Source organism: Notothenia coriiceps, unplaced genomic scaffold (assembly GCF_000735185.1).
Source record: "Notothenia coriiceps isolate Sejong01 unplaced genomic scaffold, NC01 NC01_scaffold00032413, whole genome shotgun sequence".
Classification (NCBI taxonomy): Eukaryota; Metazoa; Chordata; class Actinopteri; order Perciformes; family Nototheniidae; genus Notothenia; species Notothenia coriiceps.
The window spans coordinates 43,328-61,595 of NW_011365114.1; the positions used below are offsets into that span (position 1 = coordinate 43,328).

Consider the following 18,268-nt stretch of genomic DNA (forward strand, 5'->3'; position numbering starts at 1 on the left):
TGCTGGTACAGACACACACACTCCTCCTGGCTCTGCTCTGGGTGTGTTACAAGCCAGCAGGTTGTAAGTGGGCGTTGTGAAAAGCTGCAGCTCTTGGCTTGTTACCATCTTTCCAGCTGGGAGCAGGCGGTGGACTGTTGGGCTCCCCATCGTGTTGGTGTGTGTGTGCGCTTGTGTATTATAAATGATAGTCATTGGATCAAGGTTGGACTGCTGATTAGTCTTCTTTTAGTGCGTCTTTGATTGTAACCATGCTGTGTTCAGTCAGTTAGTGCTGCCAGATTTGGCTAAAACTACATTGCAGTAATTTCAATTGTTTATTTTTATATGTTTTTCCCATTGGGGCTCAGACCAAGTAGCACATATCACAGTGACTACATAATCAGTTCTTGTTGTAAGATTACAGACAGACAGACAGACAGACAGTTCAGTTGTGTTGAAGTGAAGGTAAATCCTACAGCCACATGCTATAATAGGCCTTCACTTAATTTTTGCTTTGTCCCCTGCCTCCTCCTTCATCTTCACACCAGAAATCAAAAGTTGGCGGGCCGCTCTAAACGAACTACACCGTGGGTCGCATTATATCACGTGACCACAACTAAGTCGATGAGGTTTACTGTGTTTGGTGTCGTGATGTTTGATGTCCCCAACAGCCTCTGTAGTCTCATTGGCCACTAGCTAGTGATTGTCTTTTTCTTCAAAATTAATAAAAGGGTTATTTATCATTGTAGTTTAGATAAAACAGCATACTGACTCATTTACTAAATTGTTGACTTATTCCTGCAAGAGTCTGTAGTGTTAGCAGGTGTGTGTGTGTGTAATGGCTAAATACATTGTAGTGGTCTAATGTAAACTCTGTCTCTCTCTCTCTCTCTCTCTTCACAGGCTCCCATCGAAGCGGGTTTCTCAAAGCACTCAAAGATAGTCCTGCTAGATATCCTTTCACTTGGCCTTTTGGCATTTACGCTGGAATATTTGTGTGTCAAGTGTGATTTTCTGATTTTAGCTGCTGTCTGTCCATGATATCCTCTCTTTCCACAGTGGCTAGACTTAAGTGCCCAGTGAGGGCCTTTACAGGTCATTCAGTAGGTCAGAATTAATTTGCATAACGTGCCTTTTCAAAGCATTCCCATTAACCGCTCCTGCCATCTTTTGCAGTTATAGTACTTACATAACGGGTGTTTGTCTGATTAGTCATGTTCCATCAGGGTAACACAGCTCGCGAGGCAGATCCTCACTCTGTCTCTGTCTATTGATGCGGTGGGTCTTTGATTTCCTCTGACTCTAACGTGCCCCCTCTCCCTCCACTGAGGTGTCGTGAGAGTGATTTGATATGAGGGCGGGTCTGTCAGAGTGATAGGTGCCAAGTGTGTGCGAGACGTTTTAAGCTACAGCTGTTACAAATGCCCTGTAAATCAGCTTATTGTCTCAGCACGGCATAATGTGGACTGTGGTAAATCCAAGCAATTCAAATGCTTTATTTTGACATTGCAGTCAAGTTTGGCTTCACATCATTTGACCTACGATTTGTAATGCCTGGATTTACAGCTGAAGGTTGAAAGCAGTCACCTAATGCCAGACTCCAAATGTATTAACCCCTTCCCAACACACAATCCAGAGCTGAAAGGGAAATTCACTTTTCCTTTTAACCAACACCATTTGACTCTTAATGACTGAATGCAAAGGGCTTTCTGAACTCTTTTGATTCTGAATTAGGATTAAATACAGGAACTAAAAAGCAAGTTTGATAATCAGAAATGATGGAAAAATAAATGATACTCAACACTACTTCCAAGCCACAAATCAAGTGGAGAGCACAGAGCTATGCCACTTTCTCTCTCTCTCTCTCTCTGCCCTTCTCTCTATGGCTGAGTGAGATAGCTGTTCCTCTGGCAGAGAAATGTGTGCGAGGCCAAGCTGATAACAGCCTGCGTCCTACAGGACTTTAATAAAGTGGACTTGCAGTCGATGGTATCGTCACCGTCCTTTGTACTCGGTGAATGATGACATGTTTTGTCCTTGCTAAGGAGGAAGAGATTGTGAAGAGAGAAAAAGAAGGGGAGGATTAAGAGCGAGAAAAGGTGGAGAGAAAGGAGATTTAGTAGATTTTTACAGCGCCATTTTACATACTTACGAATGGTCTTTGAGTATGTTATATTATACTGACCTTATAATATGACCACAGGGAATTATTATGATTTGTTTTAGTGACTGGGTATTTGTAGAGAGAGTGTATCCTACGATGTACTAAAGAGCCATTTCCTTTTTCCTCATAAAGGCGGAAGCATTCATCTAGTTTGTGCGCTTTATTCGGAGCAGAGAAAATGAGCAGTGTTCTGCAGTCCCAGTCAAATGAACTGGTAACTAGGAACTGTTGGCGAGAGGGGGACAGCCCCGAGGCTGTAGGTCAATATGCTAGCTGTCCATGTTGGCTCCATATGGGTCTAATGTGTTTATGGGCTTTCACATTGTCTGCCGCAGTCTTTATTTAATCCATTCTGACATTTAGTGGCACGATCGTTCCTTGACTGAATTGTTTCACTGTGCTGGAGGTGGTGGTGTGCTTCTTCTCTGTCTGGTCCATAGTGGGCCTTTCAGGCTTCCATACCTACCTGATCAGCTCCAACCAGACCACAAATGAAGATGTGAGTAAGACAAATACATCCCCTACAGTTAGACCCAAGTGAAGCATGAAGCATTGCTATGTTGTTGTTGCAGGTTTCTTTTTGGGTTAAAGGTATTCATTTGAAATATGTATTCCATTTACAGTCCAGTATAAATTACTTTTCCTAGAATTAGCATTGTTGTTCTCAAAGTATTCTTAAAGCTGCATTTCATAGCTTTTCCCTAACAAATATTGTTATATAAGCAGAATAAAAAGGGGAACATTGCTAAACAGATACTAAAGTCACCTGAGAGACAGAGTTGTGTTACGGTGGCTGGTTAAATAACGGTGATAATATCTTGGAGGTCATGAGTTTGACCCCATTATGGGCATAAACAGTTTAAAGACTAAACACAATAGGGTCTTGATTTGATTCCTTCAAGTGACTCATGAGATATTTATCTATGTTGTGTGGTGTCTTCCAGATAAAAGGTTCATGGTCTTCTAAAAGAGGGAAGGATAACTATAACCCCTACAGCCATGGCAACATATTCACCAACTGCTGTGCAGCGCTGTGTGGACCCTTGCCACCGAGGTATGAGACGTGTGAATGAGTTTTTAAGAGTTGATCTATGCCTTCCCAGATGCCAATATGATGACGTATATGCCCTTTCATTCACAGCTCTAAGAAAACCCATTAATTCATTTTTACCTTCATGTGTGATGGGTCACAGCACCTGTTATACCCCTCATCGCCACCATCCATTTTCATTTTGCGTTTTGTCCAAAGGCAAAATTAGATCTGTTAGTCAAAGCACCTTTTTGATATGCCGAGCTACTTTGAAACGAGCCTGCCTGCAGCCTTTTTCTCTATTCATAGCCACTAAGATACAGCAACAGTGGAAAGGATTTCAAGCCCATTTCAAACAAATCAAAGATCAAAGTTGGCTTGATATATTCAATTTCACACTGCTGCTGTTCATGTGATTTGTCAAAAAGACAGGCCAACTGTCACAGCTACATTCTCATGTCCATGTGATTGGAAATGTCAGTAAACATTCGCACATTCCCTCCCAGCTTCTTTCACTACAGCATTTCTCATTACTCATGCATGAAACGGTGTTTTTTGATTCTTGCAAGAGAAACTGCTCTTTCTTTTATGTCATCCTAGTTAGACACATCTTCCTGCTTACATACTGGACAGAGATACCTCCTATCTGCTCTTATCTTTACTGTCCACTTTGCAGAACACTCGCAGTGACCCTGTCAAGACGTTACAAACATCTCAAGGCCTTTGGAACTTGTGGCCTTTAACTTTGCTTTGCACACGTACAAATGGGAAATTAGAGAAATACATAATAGTTTAGCGTACATACAGTATCTTCTTGAACAAACGCATATATATATATATATCTATATATATCTATATATATCTGAAGTATAAGAAGAGCAGTGATGGAGCCTTTTGGCAACATTCCGGCTGTGCGGTTCTCTGGCCATAAGTCACCAATAATGATTTCAGTGGGTGGCAAAGGAGGTGTGTGTGTGTGTGTGTGTGTGTGTGTGTGTGTGTGTGTGTGTGTGTGTGTGTGTGTGTGTGTGTGTGTGTGTGTGTCCACAGGCACTGCACAGCTGGGTCCACCACTAAGAAAGGAATGTTTCACCTAAGCCTCGGAGTATGCAGGGAATTCCGCCTCTCGCGCACACAAACGTGCACAGAGACAAAAGCCTCTTGCGTTTGATTCCCTGCTGAGACCTTGACTCATGTTTTCTAATGCACCCAGCCCACATGTTTTGAGTCTCAATTCCTCTAAGCCGCATTTGCAGATGTTCCAGTATTCATCACCAGCAACACAAACCGCTGCTGTAGGTTCCCTGAGTTTGTCTCTGTGATTCCAGCAGAGCATTTTCACCAGAACCCAGCTCAGTCCCACTGGAACTCACTGTCAACACACTTCCTGTTAAATGATTACCCTGTGTGCGTGCACTGGTTAACACCTCAGCGGGCTCTGTGTGTATGGGTGAGGAAGAGACTGCACTGTGTCACATCAACCTTTATCCGGCTGATAAATTGCCAGTATTATCACATACATTTGGCCCATGAACACACACATCTGCAAAGCAAGGGTCCAGCAGGTCTTTCTCTAACCAGCTGTGTCAGAGTTCTGCAGCTTTAATGACGGGACAAACACTATTCGCTCCACTGCAGGACCTCTGTGATTTATTACCTAGTGCTCATCTTATGTGTGTCTATGTAAGTGGACTATTAGAGTTTGCAGAGGCTTGCACACAATAGTACAACACACATCCACTCGCATGCTATGTTCCATGTGGTACCACTGACACACAAGCACTCCTCCTAACCTTCTCACCTAACACTGAGTCGACCTGAGCCTGCTGTCAGTCATTGTCATACTGTTTCGTCTGTTACAGTGGTGACAGTGCTCTACTGTGTTTAACCACACCTTTCTCCCCTCTTTGTTTCTCTCTCACTAGCCTCATTGACAGACGGGGCTTTATCCAATCAGGCATGCCGCAGCTGGCACCGCCAACCAATGGCATCACCATGTATGGCGCCACCCAGTCTCAGCAGAGCCACATGGTAAGACACTGACCTGACTCTGATCTCTAAGATATTACTATAAGGTACGGTATAAAAGTAAAAAAACTGAGTTATTTCGAGTCGGAGGTTCATAGTTGTGTTTAGAGAGCAGAGGTGGGCGGGTCACTTGCTGGATGAAGTTTAAGGAATAGAAAAGTTGTTTATTAAAGTGATTGGAAACTTTGATTTCAGACTTATTAACATTTTAGTTTAGCAATAACCCTGAAGATTTCAGTTCTGGTTGATTTGGCGAAAACACATGGGTCACCGAATCGAAGAAGACTGCTACCTTTACTTTTATTTGTCGAAAATACAACAGAGGAGCAACAGATGTGCCGAGGAGTTGAATAGCTAAGAAACACTTTTAGTAGTCCTTAGTTGCTTGTTGGATCTCCAGCTGTTGTCTTTGTTAATTTTCCAACAGCAGAAAATCAACTCTAACAAATTGAGGCCCGTGAACTAAGCCCAAGAGTCAGTTTGAGGAATTCAAAGTACAGTACGGACACAATGGCTCGTTTTATTAAGTATCTGATCGTCCTGGTAAACATTGGCTATTGGTTTAAGGCCTGGCCTTGATAACGTGGCCTAGGCAAAGAGGCTAAAGGCCAAATGATGTTTTACATTACAAAAAACGGCCTCACTTAAACCTCAACAAGCCGCAGAATCAGAAACGCAGCACCTTTTTCTCTCTCTATCCAGACCGGGAAAGCAAACACAGATAGACATTCTCACCCAACCTGATTGAAAGTGATGCAATTGCAAAAGAGTGTGCCAGTTATGTTTTCAATTTTGCATGTGTCGCTCCATGTCGTCTGTAAAATTAGATCAGCAGTTTTAGCAAAGGGGGTGTGTGTTTGATGATTGAACTCTCCCTGATTTCAGCCCCTACCCTGTCTTACAGTTTATCAGTCAGAATACTGCTTGTAAGATTAAGGCTTTCCATATCAAGTCTTTGCACAGGCCCAAAAAACAATGAGCAGGAATCTGAGGGACATCGTGTTTAATGCATCAGACCATTTTGTACAAACTCACAATCTCACCACAGTGAGTAAACAGACATGTCCTGTGAAACTGTCGTGTGCGGTGTCAGAGAGAATAGCCATTGTCGTGAAGAGGACATTGCTGTGACCTCACTGACCAGTTTCCCTCTGGTGCCTGAAGAGGAGCAACAAGTCTACCTTTGTTCAGCTCAGCGGTTTGCCGCACACATTACATGCTAGATTTAAGCTTATACACACACGGGTACTAAAACTTCTCTCACGGGTGCCCACAGTCATCTCGTTGTTCTCATCCATACTTAACTGTCATCCGTCTCCAGGTCCTGAGCCACGTGCGGACTACCTGTAATGGGCTGAAAACCATAGGGACGTTCCCTTACGTTAGCACATTCAGAAATAACTGCCTTCTGCTTTTTCTAGCGGATGAGCAGCCAGAGTGGTCCTATTGTGCCGGCTGCTGGCCATTTATCTGCTCCCTGATACAGCTGTTTCCTTGATATCCATTTGTTAAGCCTTTAAAATGCTACTTGTAACACATAAGGACTGACTATTGATGCTACTCACTTTATTGCTATGAAATATCTCTCTTGAAAAACCAGCTGCTCATTTCAGGGCAGCATTATATTGTGGCATCAAGTAGATTTTGGAGAGCCTGCTGATTTAGTGAAATCATTCAAACTGCAATAAAAGTGTGTGAATGTTCATGAAGTGTGTGTATAGCACGCTTAACTTTAACATACCAAAGACTCAATGGGCTGTAGCTGCGGTGGTATTAGGCCAATCACACGTTGCGTTAAGTTGAAGAATGCATGCAGTGATTGGGTGAGTGTTTCAATGCTTCTGGGTGATTTTGGTAAGTCCCTTTTTTATAAGAAAATATCAATACGGATTCCCAGCCCTACCTATTATATTGTTGACTTGTGCCTGTCAAACATAAATTATGTATTTTTATAGAACAGTATTCTTTAGACACAAGGATTATTTGACTGATTAAAAGGAAATGGTCATTTCTGTTGCATCTTGGGTTACAGGAGGTAATTAGGAGTTACAAGAATATTGCTTTAGGAAAGAGGAGTTTATTTTGCAAGTGTAATATTTCAAATATGTCAGAAATATTTTCTATTTTAAATAAACCTGCCTAAATCTGCATTGGTAGATCTGAATGAAAGCTTGTGAGAAAATGTGTGCGGCACAGTGTTGGGCAAGTTACTTCCAAAATGTAATACAATACATATGACTTATTACTATCTTTTTAAAGTAATAAGTTACATTACAATATTACTGTCTCTGAAATGTAATGAGTTACACTACTTTTATATTACTTTTGAGTTACTTTCAGCAAAATAACGGCTAGGTATTTTAAATGCTAAAATGTAGTTTAGTGCAGCTCATTATACATCCAGTGAAGGGCAATGTGGTATAGCATAACAACTGCCGACCGCCTCGCTGCACATTATCCCTTACGTAAACACCAGGCTTACTAATCTACCCGCACAATTTTTCTCTGGTGTCGTAATGTCCCACGATGCTGGTGAATACCTTTTTTTTTATTTATTTCTTTTTAAACGCCACTTAATTTCGGGGTAAAATTTGTTGTAACGTGCGTTAGTGAGCTATTGTAACAGTTATTATGTTACCCAAATGTCATCAGTAATGCGTTTACATTACTGCGTTACAGCAAAAAGTAATACATTACTGTAACTCCGTTTTGAGTTTGGGCGACAGGGCACGCTTCGTCGTCCTACTAACGAAAACGGCCGATTTCAGCCTGGTGTGTCAGGGCCTTAACACCCAACACTGGTGCTGCAATAATTTAGGTGAACTCGACCTTTAAACTCATGCTACACAAACTGCTTTGGCCTTGTAAATATCTCTATATTTAGCCTTGTCTTCCTTCCTTTTCTTCTTTCTCTGTGACTGCCTGGGGACTGACAACCCACAGTCTCAATTTCAGTTTCACCTCTGCTGTCAGCTGAATTAATGCGGGTACCAAACTTGGTTTATTTGTTCCCATAGGAGTTTGATACGTTTTGTATTTGTCAGTTTACCAAAGATGAAATAATACAAATGCACCAATTAAGTGCCAGCCACATGGACAATATGTCATCAGTCACAGAACACAATGTGTTGTTAGGTAAAACACAGACGGCCGCAATCTCCCATCTCGAGACGTGTTCAAACATGGAACATAAATGGTGTCCTTTTGGGGACAGTTATCCTTTATTTGTTTCAAGGTTGGGATCATTTTCCTCATGATATGACAAATATTCAATAAAACTGTAATTGATCCTTTCACAAACGCCTCATGAAGTTTGCAACATTGGACAAACTGACTGGAAAAAAGTACTACAACATATCATTTTTATTAATTATGTTGTGTGAGAGAGAAAATTGTAAAAAAAAATGCAAAGGCGCCCCTCCCACACATAAAGATATCAGAGCCTCTACATTAAGTTGGAAAAAGGTGATTCTTCCATATTATATTTTTGACATGTTCCCACCTATGCACAGTTCTGTCATCTAATCCAGTTCTAACATATAGGATAAAAAGAGCTCTCTTATCCTTGTTGTGTCATCACCACCATGTGTGAAAGCATACCAAAACATGTCCTGAGCTGCTTCACTTGCTATCTGCTATCCAAGGTTCGTCCATCAGCAGTCTACACCATAGACTGTGTGTGTGTGTGTGTGTGTGTGTGTGTGTGTGTGTGTGTGTGTGTGTGTGTGTGTGTGTGTGTGTGTGTGTGTGTGTGTGTGTGTGTGTGTGTGTGTGCCGCGGGGGATGCACAGTGCTGAGTCAGACCAGCTTTGACTGTTTATAAAACACGAGTGGGCCTGAAAGTAGAAAGAAAGGGACCACGCGCTGTTTCCACACTGATGATGTAGCTCTGCGCTAACGTGGCTTTGAGCGAGGTTTCCGTGTCATCTCAGTCCAATAACCCTCGCTCAAATTAGCCTGATCATCAACCGGGATGGAGGCCAACCTCGTAAAAGCGATAAGTCAAGAGCAGTTGATACGTGCAGCTGATACTAGGATTGATAACACTTAAAATAACATCTCCTCTACTGTCAAAGGTAGCTCAACTTCTGTTTAAATCACAGCTGCAATCTGCTCTTAGGCCGCAGAGATTGAGACAGAAAGGTGAGCGGTCCAGGGCCGATGTTTGTGCTTGACATGTCTTGTCAGTCAGACTTTGGGAATGGCGTGTGAGGAAAGGAGGCGTTAAAGAAATGATGAATTGTCTGACTTGTATGGCATGCAGGGATAAATGACTTACAGGGTTGAAGCGATTCTCCCCTCGGCTAATGTGTGGTATTGATGATTGGCCGCGTCCTAACCCAGTTACTCTGCTCCAGTTTTAGACGTGCAATTTCCACTAAAGCAAGGCGGTGGAGAGCGATAGGTCATGAGGCTCTGACTTCATTGTCCAGTGTTTTTTACCCTCTGTTTTTTAACCGGGACAGATGCACGAGTTGTTGCAGGTTCTTAGTATTGCTCCGTATTCTAACCAGGCTACTTACAACTTTTATTTTCTCTCTCTCTCTCTTATCCAATCACCTCCCCCCTCCTCTGCTGTCCCTCCGGTGTGTCATTTCTTCTTGCCTCATCCATCTAATTTCCAACACCGCCTGCTCTGTTATTCCTTTTCTATTTCTGTCTTTCACCTCCTGCATGTCTCTCTGACTTCACATCCCCTCCTGTACTCTGCTCTGCTCACTGCTTCCTCTCAGTGTGACCAAGACCAGTGCATTCAGAGCACCAAATTCGTTTTGCAGGCTGCCGCCACCCCTCTCCTGCAGCAGAGCAGCGATCCAGTCATCCTGACGGCCTCGACGGAAAACGGGGGCCCTCTACCCGGCCGCACCTCCCTCAACCTGGGCGGCCCGTGCACCTCGCTCCCACTCGGCCAGCCCACTCCTCCGACGTCCACCCCCAGCCTCAGCTGCCACGAGGCCTCAGACATATTACCAATCCACGGACACAGCCACGCACACAACCACGGCCACACCCTGCAGGAGCCAATGGCCCACCACCACTTCCTCACCCCCGAGGAGGTGCCCTCGCCCCCTGGCATGCTTCCCTGCGGCAGCCCCATGGGTCACAGCCACACTATGCAGGCCGGCTTCTACAACCCAGCCAGCCAGGACTCACTGCACGAGGACTCTGTGAGAGGATTGGTGAAGCTCAGCTCTGTCTGACACCGGGATGTTACCCCCCTCCCCTCCCTCCTAACTCCTCAGAACCATGAAACTCTACTGTGCCACATCTGGACCTGCTCTCTCACTATTTTTCCTTTCTCTCCTCAGTGGGACTTGATAACGGAGAAAGGCTGTGGTTTAAATTCAGCTGCTAGAAACTGTGGAATTTAACTGAAGTGAAACCAGTGTCTTGCCAAAGCTCTCCGATGAAACATGGAGAGATGTTTTCAAATGTGGCTCTGGTGACCTGTGACAGAAAAATGCTTTTTTTTTTTTTACTAAAAGGGAAGCATATTCCATCAGCTCCTGGAAACTGGACGGGGGTGTTCCTTCTTCAAAGCGGCGTATGTCTGTGAGCCACGTTGAGCAAAAAAAGAACAGTACATGACATTTTTGGTCAAAATGATGAATATCTGTCAATGCATCACGTTTTTGTGACATTTTTTTTGTTGTAATACTGACTAACCTATTTGCCTGTTGCTGATGGACAGTGTATTTTGCCTTTTTTCTCAGCAGTGCAATGGTTGATGTCATCATGTTGCATATCATCCTGCTTTTTCTATGTTAAAAAAAGAGACTGTTGTACTGTACCATGGTTATTACAAATCTTACAAATTATATTTCCTGTGGACATTAATAAAACACCAACTTTTTATCAGATGTGAATGCATTGATATTAAGGTTTAGAAGGTATAATGTGTGTGAATGTGATCATAACAATTCCTCTAAAGTGAATCTTGTGACCAATGCCTCTGGTCATAAGGTGTCAATGAGAAAGATTAAAACACAAGCTTGTTGGATGAATACTGCTAAACATTTATTATTTTAAAACAATGTTTTTTTTAGACTTTTGTCTCCTTTTTTTCTGACTGAAGTCTTCAATGTCTCCATCCTTTAAAGAAAGATTAAGATTAAAACAAGGACTCAATCAAGAGCTCAGTAAATGGCAGTGGTTGGTGAAGGTGCTTGGATAGTTAAAGTCAGTTAATCAATACTTAATTATCTTCCACCACCTTGTGGTTAAGTACAAGTACTGCAGTTAAAAGTCTAGTTATTTTTAACATTAAACAACATTTTACATAACTATCAGACATGTCAGTCATCAAGTGCAGACCCTTACATTCAGACGAATGGAACTTTAAGCAGCAATAATCAATATTCATGTGAACTTTAAAAAGTTGATCAACAGTTATGTGAAGGGGATGTCCATTTGAACAACACCTCCCTTTCAGCTCTTTTTTCCCAGCCTGTAACTTAACTTCCTGTCTCCCCTCATCCAACTAGTTTTAAATACAACAGGTGGCTGTTTAAAGTCAAAAAGTGATTTGTTTGGCAACTTGGCTTGCATAAGAAGGTTATCAGAAAAGGTTAGCAATGTTAGCTGGAGCAGGAAGTCAAGCATTCAGCTCAAGACTGTCAAAAGACACAGAGGAGGAGAGAAAAGCTCCTTCAAATATATCAAAGCCTTAACACTCTACAAAATAGATATTGAAATCGTATTCATCTGCAAGAATAGAAGTTCCTATATTTTTTTATTTAACATTAGTAGGTTGCTTGGTTTCACTGTCTGAGTGTTTCCCGCATTTGCATCTTTATCTCGTGCACCTGGCTCAAGAAAGTACGGTGGTCACGTGAGTGCATGTGATTGAAGCCGAATGATGCAGGGTCTGTCAATGTGAAAAGAATCTGAGTGTTGTGTTTACAGCCTGTTGCGTTCCCTAGGGGCCAGTCATATTCATAAAAGGAGTTTTAACTCGAACCATTTAGACTTTAAACAGTGGATACAAATGGTAATAGTAACACATTTATTCGTTGATAAATAATTTATGATACATAGGGGTTATTATTCATACATATTTTACAACAATTACAACAGACAATGCAAAAAAACATTGACATTGGAAATAAAATATACAGTTTTTTAAACATTGCTCATTGTAGCACTGAGTTGAGCAGTGACGGAGAGATGGACACAGATTCTACTTTATTCTACAGCTTGCATAAAGATTGCGATGGACATTTGTTTGGTTATTGAAATAGTGATATTATAACGGACCCTGTACTGTTCTGTGCTTGAGTTCTGCTACACCATTGACATGTTAAATTGATTTAAATTTCCAGTGCATGGGACCCTATCACAAGTCCTGACGATTAAAACCTTTATAGCAGACTGAATTAGAAAATAAACAATGCCCTGAGTAGGCATGTCCTATTAAATTAAACAAGAAAATACTAATGAAAACTATTTAACTTTTTTTTTTTTAAAAGGTAATGAGAATTGTTACAAAGCTTTTATGTACAATAAATCCGTTTTTATTGGGCCTGGCTCCAGAAGAATGGAGCACTTCCATTTTATTCATGTTTTGTTTTTGCTGACAGTCTTAGCATTTGAAGCCAAGTGCTTATAAACATTCACATATTTCCTGTTTTAGATATACAGTGCACTATCACAGCAGAGATGCACTAGAGACGGTATAAGAAATGAACCAAGGCAAACCTAACTTGTAGCTGTAAACAGTCATGGCTCAGGCCGACGCTCCAGCACAGCTAACTCTCATGCATCAGACGTCTAGCCAGGGCTGGAAACATGGACCATCAATACTCCATGGCAGGGCCTGTCTTTATGGTCCTTGGTCACCTAAAAATGCTAGACTAGCTTAAAACCAGTGACCTGTGGTTGCTGCAAGACTTTCCCGACCTGAATCAGACCAGGGTTTGCAGTTTCCAGCCACATTGTATGGGTCATTGTGGCTAAGCTAATTTAGCATTGATAACCAGAATGGTGTCCGTAACGCTGGCTTCAGAGTGAGTCTAAAGTCCCGAGTCGGAGTCACCACAGTTTCACATCATCGAGCTCCAGGTCGCCCATGATCTCCAGCTGGTCGATGCTGCCCAGGTCCTGCACCCGATGTCTGAACTCAAACAAGTGTGAGCCGTTCACTGCCAGCTTGAACTGGTGAGGCTGACAGAGGATGAGAATCTGACCAAACCAAACACTGAGGCGTTATTACAGAGCACACAGACATAGTGAGAAATGATCACTGATAGACTTCTGTTTGCGTTAACGTCCAACAGACCCGGCGCCGTGGGAGGGCCCTCCCATTTTACATTCCTGACCCCAAATTATTTTAATTCGTTTAATTATAAATAAACTGTGAACTTTAATGCTACGATGTATGTGATGTCAGATAGTAATATAAGAGTAATACATGAAAAACAGGTATGAAATACTATATGACAGTAAAACAAGAATAGAGTTTAAAAGGGGAGTGATTTGTAAAATATGCATAAAGAAAAAGTAAATCTGCTTACAGTTCTGTTTCATATGGGTGTTGAGAGATGTATCCATAGATCTCTTAACGTTGAGTGCACCAGATTGATGCTTTTAACTTCAATATTTTAAAAAAAATCATCCCCCCGGACCCCCCTAGAGGAGGTTAGGTCCACCCCCCACAACAAAATAGCTTTTTACCCCTGCTTAAACCTATAGGCCGTGAGCTGATTATCAAGCCTTTGTTGTAACAGTCGCGGGTACACTGTGTGTGTGTGTGTGTGTGTGTGTGTGTGTGTAGGGATTGTTGCAGTAGATCAATCCACTGTAAGCGCCCGGTACCTTAATGGGAAACCCTACATGTTTGTGTGTGTGTGTGTAGGGATTGTTGCAGTAGATCAATCCACTGTAAGCGCCCGGTACCTTAATGGGAAACCCTACATGTTTGAGCACCCTCTATGAAACGTCAAGCTACCCCACAGCACCCCCAAAAGAAAATCTCTGGCGCTGATACTGGTCACGGCATATTCCGGTTTTGTGTGCCCTCCCATGAAAATCATATGCCCTCCCTGTAGATTTGTTCTGGCGCCGGGTCTGACGTCCAATACAGAAGCCAAATACAATTAAACTGTATGAGTTATAGGCAGTTCACCCCCAAGGTAATAATAGTTTAGACTGTTCAATTCCAGTCTAACTTTAGTTATTTTATCAGTGCGTTTAGGTTTTTAGTTTTGTAACATAAACTTAATTTACATCCGAAATACATGTTTGTGTAGGAAGAGCTATAATGTTAAAATGTTGTGATTGAGTAGTCAACTAAAGTTTTATTTTACTGTGAAGAAAATATGTCCCCCTATATTTAATCCCATTTTTAAAACCGGGCAATTTGGTTTTAGATTTTCCATATTTTTCACTGATTAATTCTTTCTTTTTTTTTTGATAATAACCCTGGTTCATACCTCAAAGTATTCCCCTGACAAGAAGGGGAAGTACGGCAGCTCCCGCTCCTCCTGACCCCAGGACTCACTCAGATACGAGTTCCTGATGAATGCACCCGACTTCATGCGAGGGTTCAGATGCAGAGCGATGTTCTCCGTACGGCTGCTGCGGAGGTTCACTGTGAAACTGGGAGAAACGGTGGATCAAAGGTAATTCTTTTTATTTCTTTATTTTGTATGTATGTGTTTGTTACCTGAAATGTGCCTTAGTAGTGTGAACCTATTAGTGACTAGTGAGACATGCATCAGATTGCCTGTATGACTTTACCTGTGAGGGTACATGCTGACCTGGCCTTTGATGGTGATGTGCTGCCCGGGGCTCAGTCCTTTCAGGATGCTTCCTTTGTAAGGGAGGCTCTGAAATAAATTACATTACAGTTGACAAAAAAATGTATGCAGTTATTTTCATTATCGATTAATCTGCAGATTATTTTCTCAGCATTTTTCTGTGTCCCCCATTTCAGGTGACTTCTTCAATTGCCTTAGTAGTCAGAATATCTGTCCAAAACCAAAAGACATTCAATTGGGCATCATACTGTATTATGTTTAGGGAGAAAGGGGCAATATTTCCAATTCCTTACACTTTTGTGGTTATTTTCAGAGTTGTTGCCATCCTTCCTACTTGTTATAATAAAATTGTACTCAAATTAATATCTTAGATCTAGGAAAGAAACACAAGTAGTCAGATTATCACCAACAACAAAAAAACGCTTTACTTTTACTTCTTCCAAATAAAGGGGTTTAGATCATTTGTGTACAACGTGTCGCACTCCCTGAGGGCTCGCATTTATTCCTAGCACACTGAACTTGGTGTAGCAATGTGGGCGGGTGTCCATATCTAAAAAATAAGTTTAATAAACCAGGACTTTCCTTTAAAGGTCTGAGGGCTGCATACTAAAATGAACAGTATACAGTGCACAAACAAAATAATCATTTAGGAAATGTCATCCAGTGTTCATGGCATCACAAGATACTGAGCACATGGAGGTTTCATGAGCGGAAAGAACTCACCAAGTCACCTGATTCGGAAAATATTGCCTGTGAGAAAGAAGAGAAACGATTTAGAAGTCTTTGGAAATCATTAATCAGATGTATTTTTTAAAGACACACATCTGACCAGCTTGTGAGGACAAAATTAAGCAAACAGAGAGCAGAATACACTCACTGAGTTTGGGATGTAGCCAATAGCGTGAACCCTCACATTCCCAGAAATAGAAAATGTGTCGACCCTGTTCAGGGGGATTTTGTGCTTGTACTCCAGCAGGTGAGTGCCATTTACTGCCACCTATGGGAGAAAACAGGTATTTTAGTACCCTATTTTTCTAATAATCAAATTGCCCAAATGTATAGGTACTACACAGGTTTATCGATGCCTCCATCCTTATTAGCGTGGGTTCACTGGCCTTGAAGGCGTCTTTGTGAACCAGGATGATGGTCTCGAAGGGGGCTCCGCGTTTGTAGGGCAACTGATGGAGCGTTTCCTCTTTGCCCCAGCTCTCCCGCAGCAGGGAGTTACACACCACACAGGGCGGGCCTATGAAGCGGGGGCTGAAGTGTAGGGCTACATCAGAGCGCGGCTTGGTGCTGCAGCCGCTTGACAGGTCCACCTGAAACCTGCAGAGTGCACAGCGAGGCTGGGTTATTAGCCGGGGCCTACAAGTCCACCTCATGTCAGTGTAAGGCAGTCTGGACTTTATCAACAATGGCAGGTAAGGTTTAAAAGCCACTGTCACAAGCTTTTTTACCTACAAATGTACTTTAGGGACTTAGAAATTCTGTAAAACAGTAAACAAAAACTATTGCTAACAAGTGAAATGCACCAATTCTGTCAAGAGGAGTGGTCAAAGATTCAACCAGAAGCTTGCCAGGAGCTTGTAGATGGCTACCAAAAGCGTCTAATTGAGGTGAAAATGGCCAAGGGACATGTTACCAATTTGTATCATTGCTGTATGTATATGTTTGACCCAGCAGATTTGATCACATTTCCAGAAGACCATTATAAATTCATAAAAGAACCAAACTTCATGATTTTTGTTTTGAGATTTTTCCGTATAAATTCATAGTTCCGTATTAACTGTAATGTACTAACTAAAAACTCCGTTTCGTTTATCTCAAACACTAGTTTTCAAATTGTATGTGAACATTTCTTGTAAATAAAGTACTGTCAGGACTGAAAAGTTATTAAAGATGTTGAGAATAAAAAGACACTATCTTCACTAACCTCGTGGATGNATGTATGTCAATTATGCTTGATACTTAAATATGCTTTTTAGAGAAAAAAACTGCCGACATCACAGCTTTCCATAGTGTTTCGTTTATTTTGTTGTCAGCTCATTCATTTATAAAAAGAAAAAAGATCAGATTGCTTATAATAAGGGGAAATATGAAGGGTCTATTTCAAGTTTTTTATGTTAATAAGTTCTTATTTATCAACTAAAATCTGTTAGAAAATGTTTCCAACTTTAACTGACTGAATGTATTTGAAAAGTGGGCTTATTAACACATTATTAGCACTGTGATATATGTATAATAGAAGAAGTACCATAGAAGAAAAGCACACATTTCTGGTGTGGGGCATATTCCCTTATGCTTTTTGAATTAGATTGGACACCCCTGCCCCTTAGTTTGTAATGCAGCACATTTCTTATCTGCTTGTGTCTGTTTCTCAAAACATGGGTTGTGCAGACCGCCATCTGCTGTGCTCGGACTATAGTTAAATTCCATATAAAATCCCACCTCAAAATATCCAAACTAGGACTACGCCATTCTATAGCCTAACTTGACCTCTGACCTATACAGGTGTCATGTCAGCTAAACTTAACCCTTATATCATTTGTAGCTATCACAATAAATGAAATTTAAAAAGCCGCTAGATTTGTTCATTACAATCTTTTATACTACATTATTTTTCACTGACTAAAAAACAAGCACACATTAACATTAAACATGTAACCAAGTGTGTACTTATCTATCTGCAAAACTGCACACAATTGATGTGGGGTTTTTTTGTTGATGTGATTGAGAATCAACAAGTGAGTTAATATTGAAGATACAAAGGTTGTATTTGTTTGAGGACTTAAATTCAATTTACATTTGACAGTGTTTATGGTTTGTGGGGTGCCATGAAAAGAGTTATGTGCTATGGTTTAAAAAAGTATGAGGACCACTGAATAAAATATTTTTCCAGATTAATTTAAAATCACTTGCTTCGACTTAACACATCTCAGACATATCCATGAAGGTGGCACTTCTCTGTGTTTTTCTTATTGAATTACACCTTACCTGTCAGCCTCTGGGGGCACAGTGCCCTGGATGATGATGATCTCCCCAGGGTGCAGGCCTCCAGGTATGGGCCCCGTGTATGGGATCACCTGAGGTGGAGAATTGGCGTTACATCGCTGGATAACTGCACTTAGCACATACTGCTTAATAGAGCGGAGCCACTGTGATAGTTAGCATTAGCCGTCAGATATCTCCGATCAGTTTACGTCCAGTGTGCAGGCCGTTTACACACAGCTGCTGCACAGTTTATATATTAGTCTACATAAGGCTCTATTGACCAGAGCATGATGGCATTAGGGCTGCCTGGTGTGG

General features: G+C 41.6%; 2 protein-coding genes across 5 annotated transcripts in view; one reads left to right on the forward strand and one right to left on the reverse strand.

The window, feature by feature from the left end:
* zdhhc14 (zDHHC palmitoyltransferase 14) overlaps window positions 1–11,065 on the forward strand; it is a 48,363-nt gene extending 37,298 nt beyond the window's left edge. For 2 of the 4 annotated variants that reach the window (XM_010789006.1, XM_010789007.1), the window contains exons 6-10: window positions 886–934; window positions 2,543–2,645; window positions 3,091–3,200; window positions 5,102–5,207; window positions 9,938–11,065. In XM_010789006.1, coding sequence (XP_010787308.1) covers window positions 886–934; window positions 2,543–2,645; window positions 3,091–3,200; window positions 5,102–5,207; window positions 9,938–10,405 — 836 coding nt within the window. In that variant the 3' untranslated portion in view covers window positions 10,406–11,065. Of the gene's footprint in view, window positions 1–885; window positions 935–2,542; window positions 2,646–3,090; window positions 3,201–5,101; window positions 5,208–6,525; window positions 7,390–9,937 lie in introns of those variants that run through there. The other 2 variants (XM_010789009.1, XM_010789008.1) reach the window with 2 other exon arrangements.
* Window positions 11,066–12,196: 1,131 nt separating this feature from the next.
* On the reverse strand, window positions 12,197–18,045 carry LOC104960836 (galectin-8-like; the record flags this gene model as incomplete). The annotated part of the gene is made up of 7 exons (XM_010789010.1): window positions 12,197–13,385; window positions 14,636–14,801; window positions 14,943–15,031; window positions 15,686–15,712; window positions 15,840–15,959; window positions 16,078–16,288; window positions 17,957–18,045. Coding segments are annotated over 7 exons (852 nt in total), but the record flags the coding sequence as incomplete, so codon positions are not given.
* Between the last annotated feature and the right edge of the window lie 223 nt (window positions 18,046–18,268).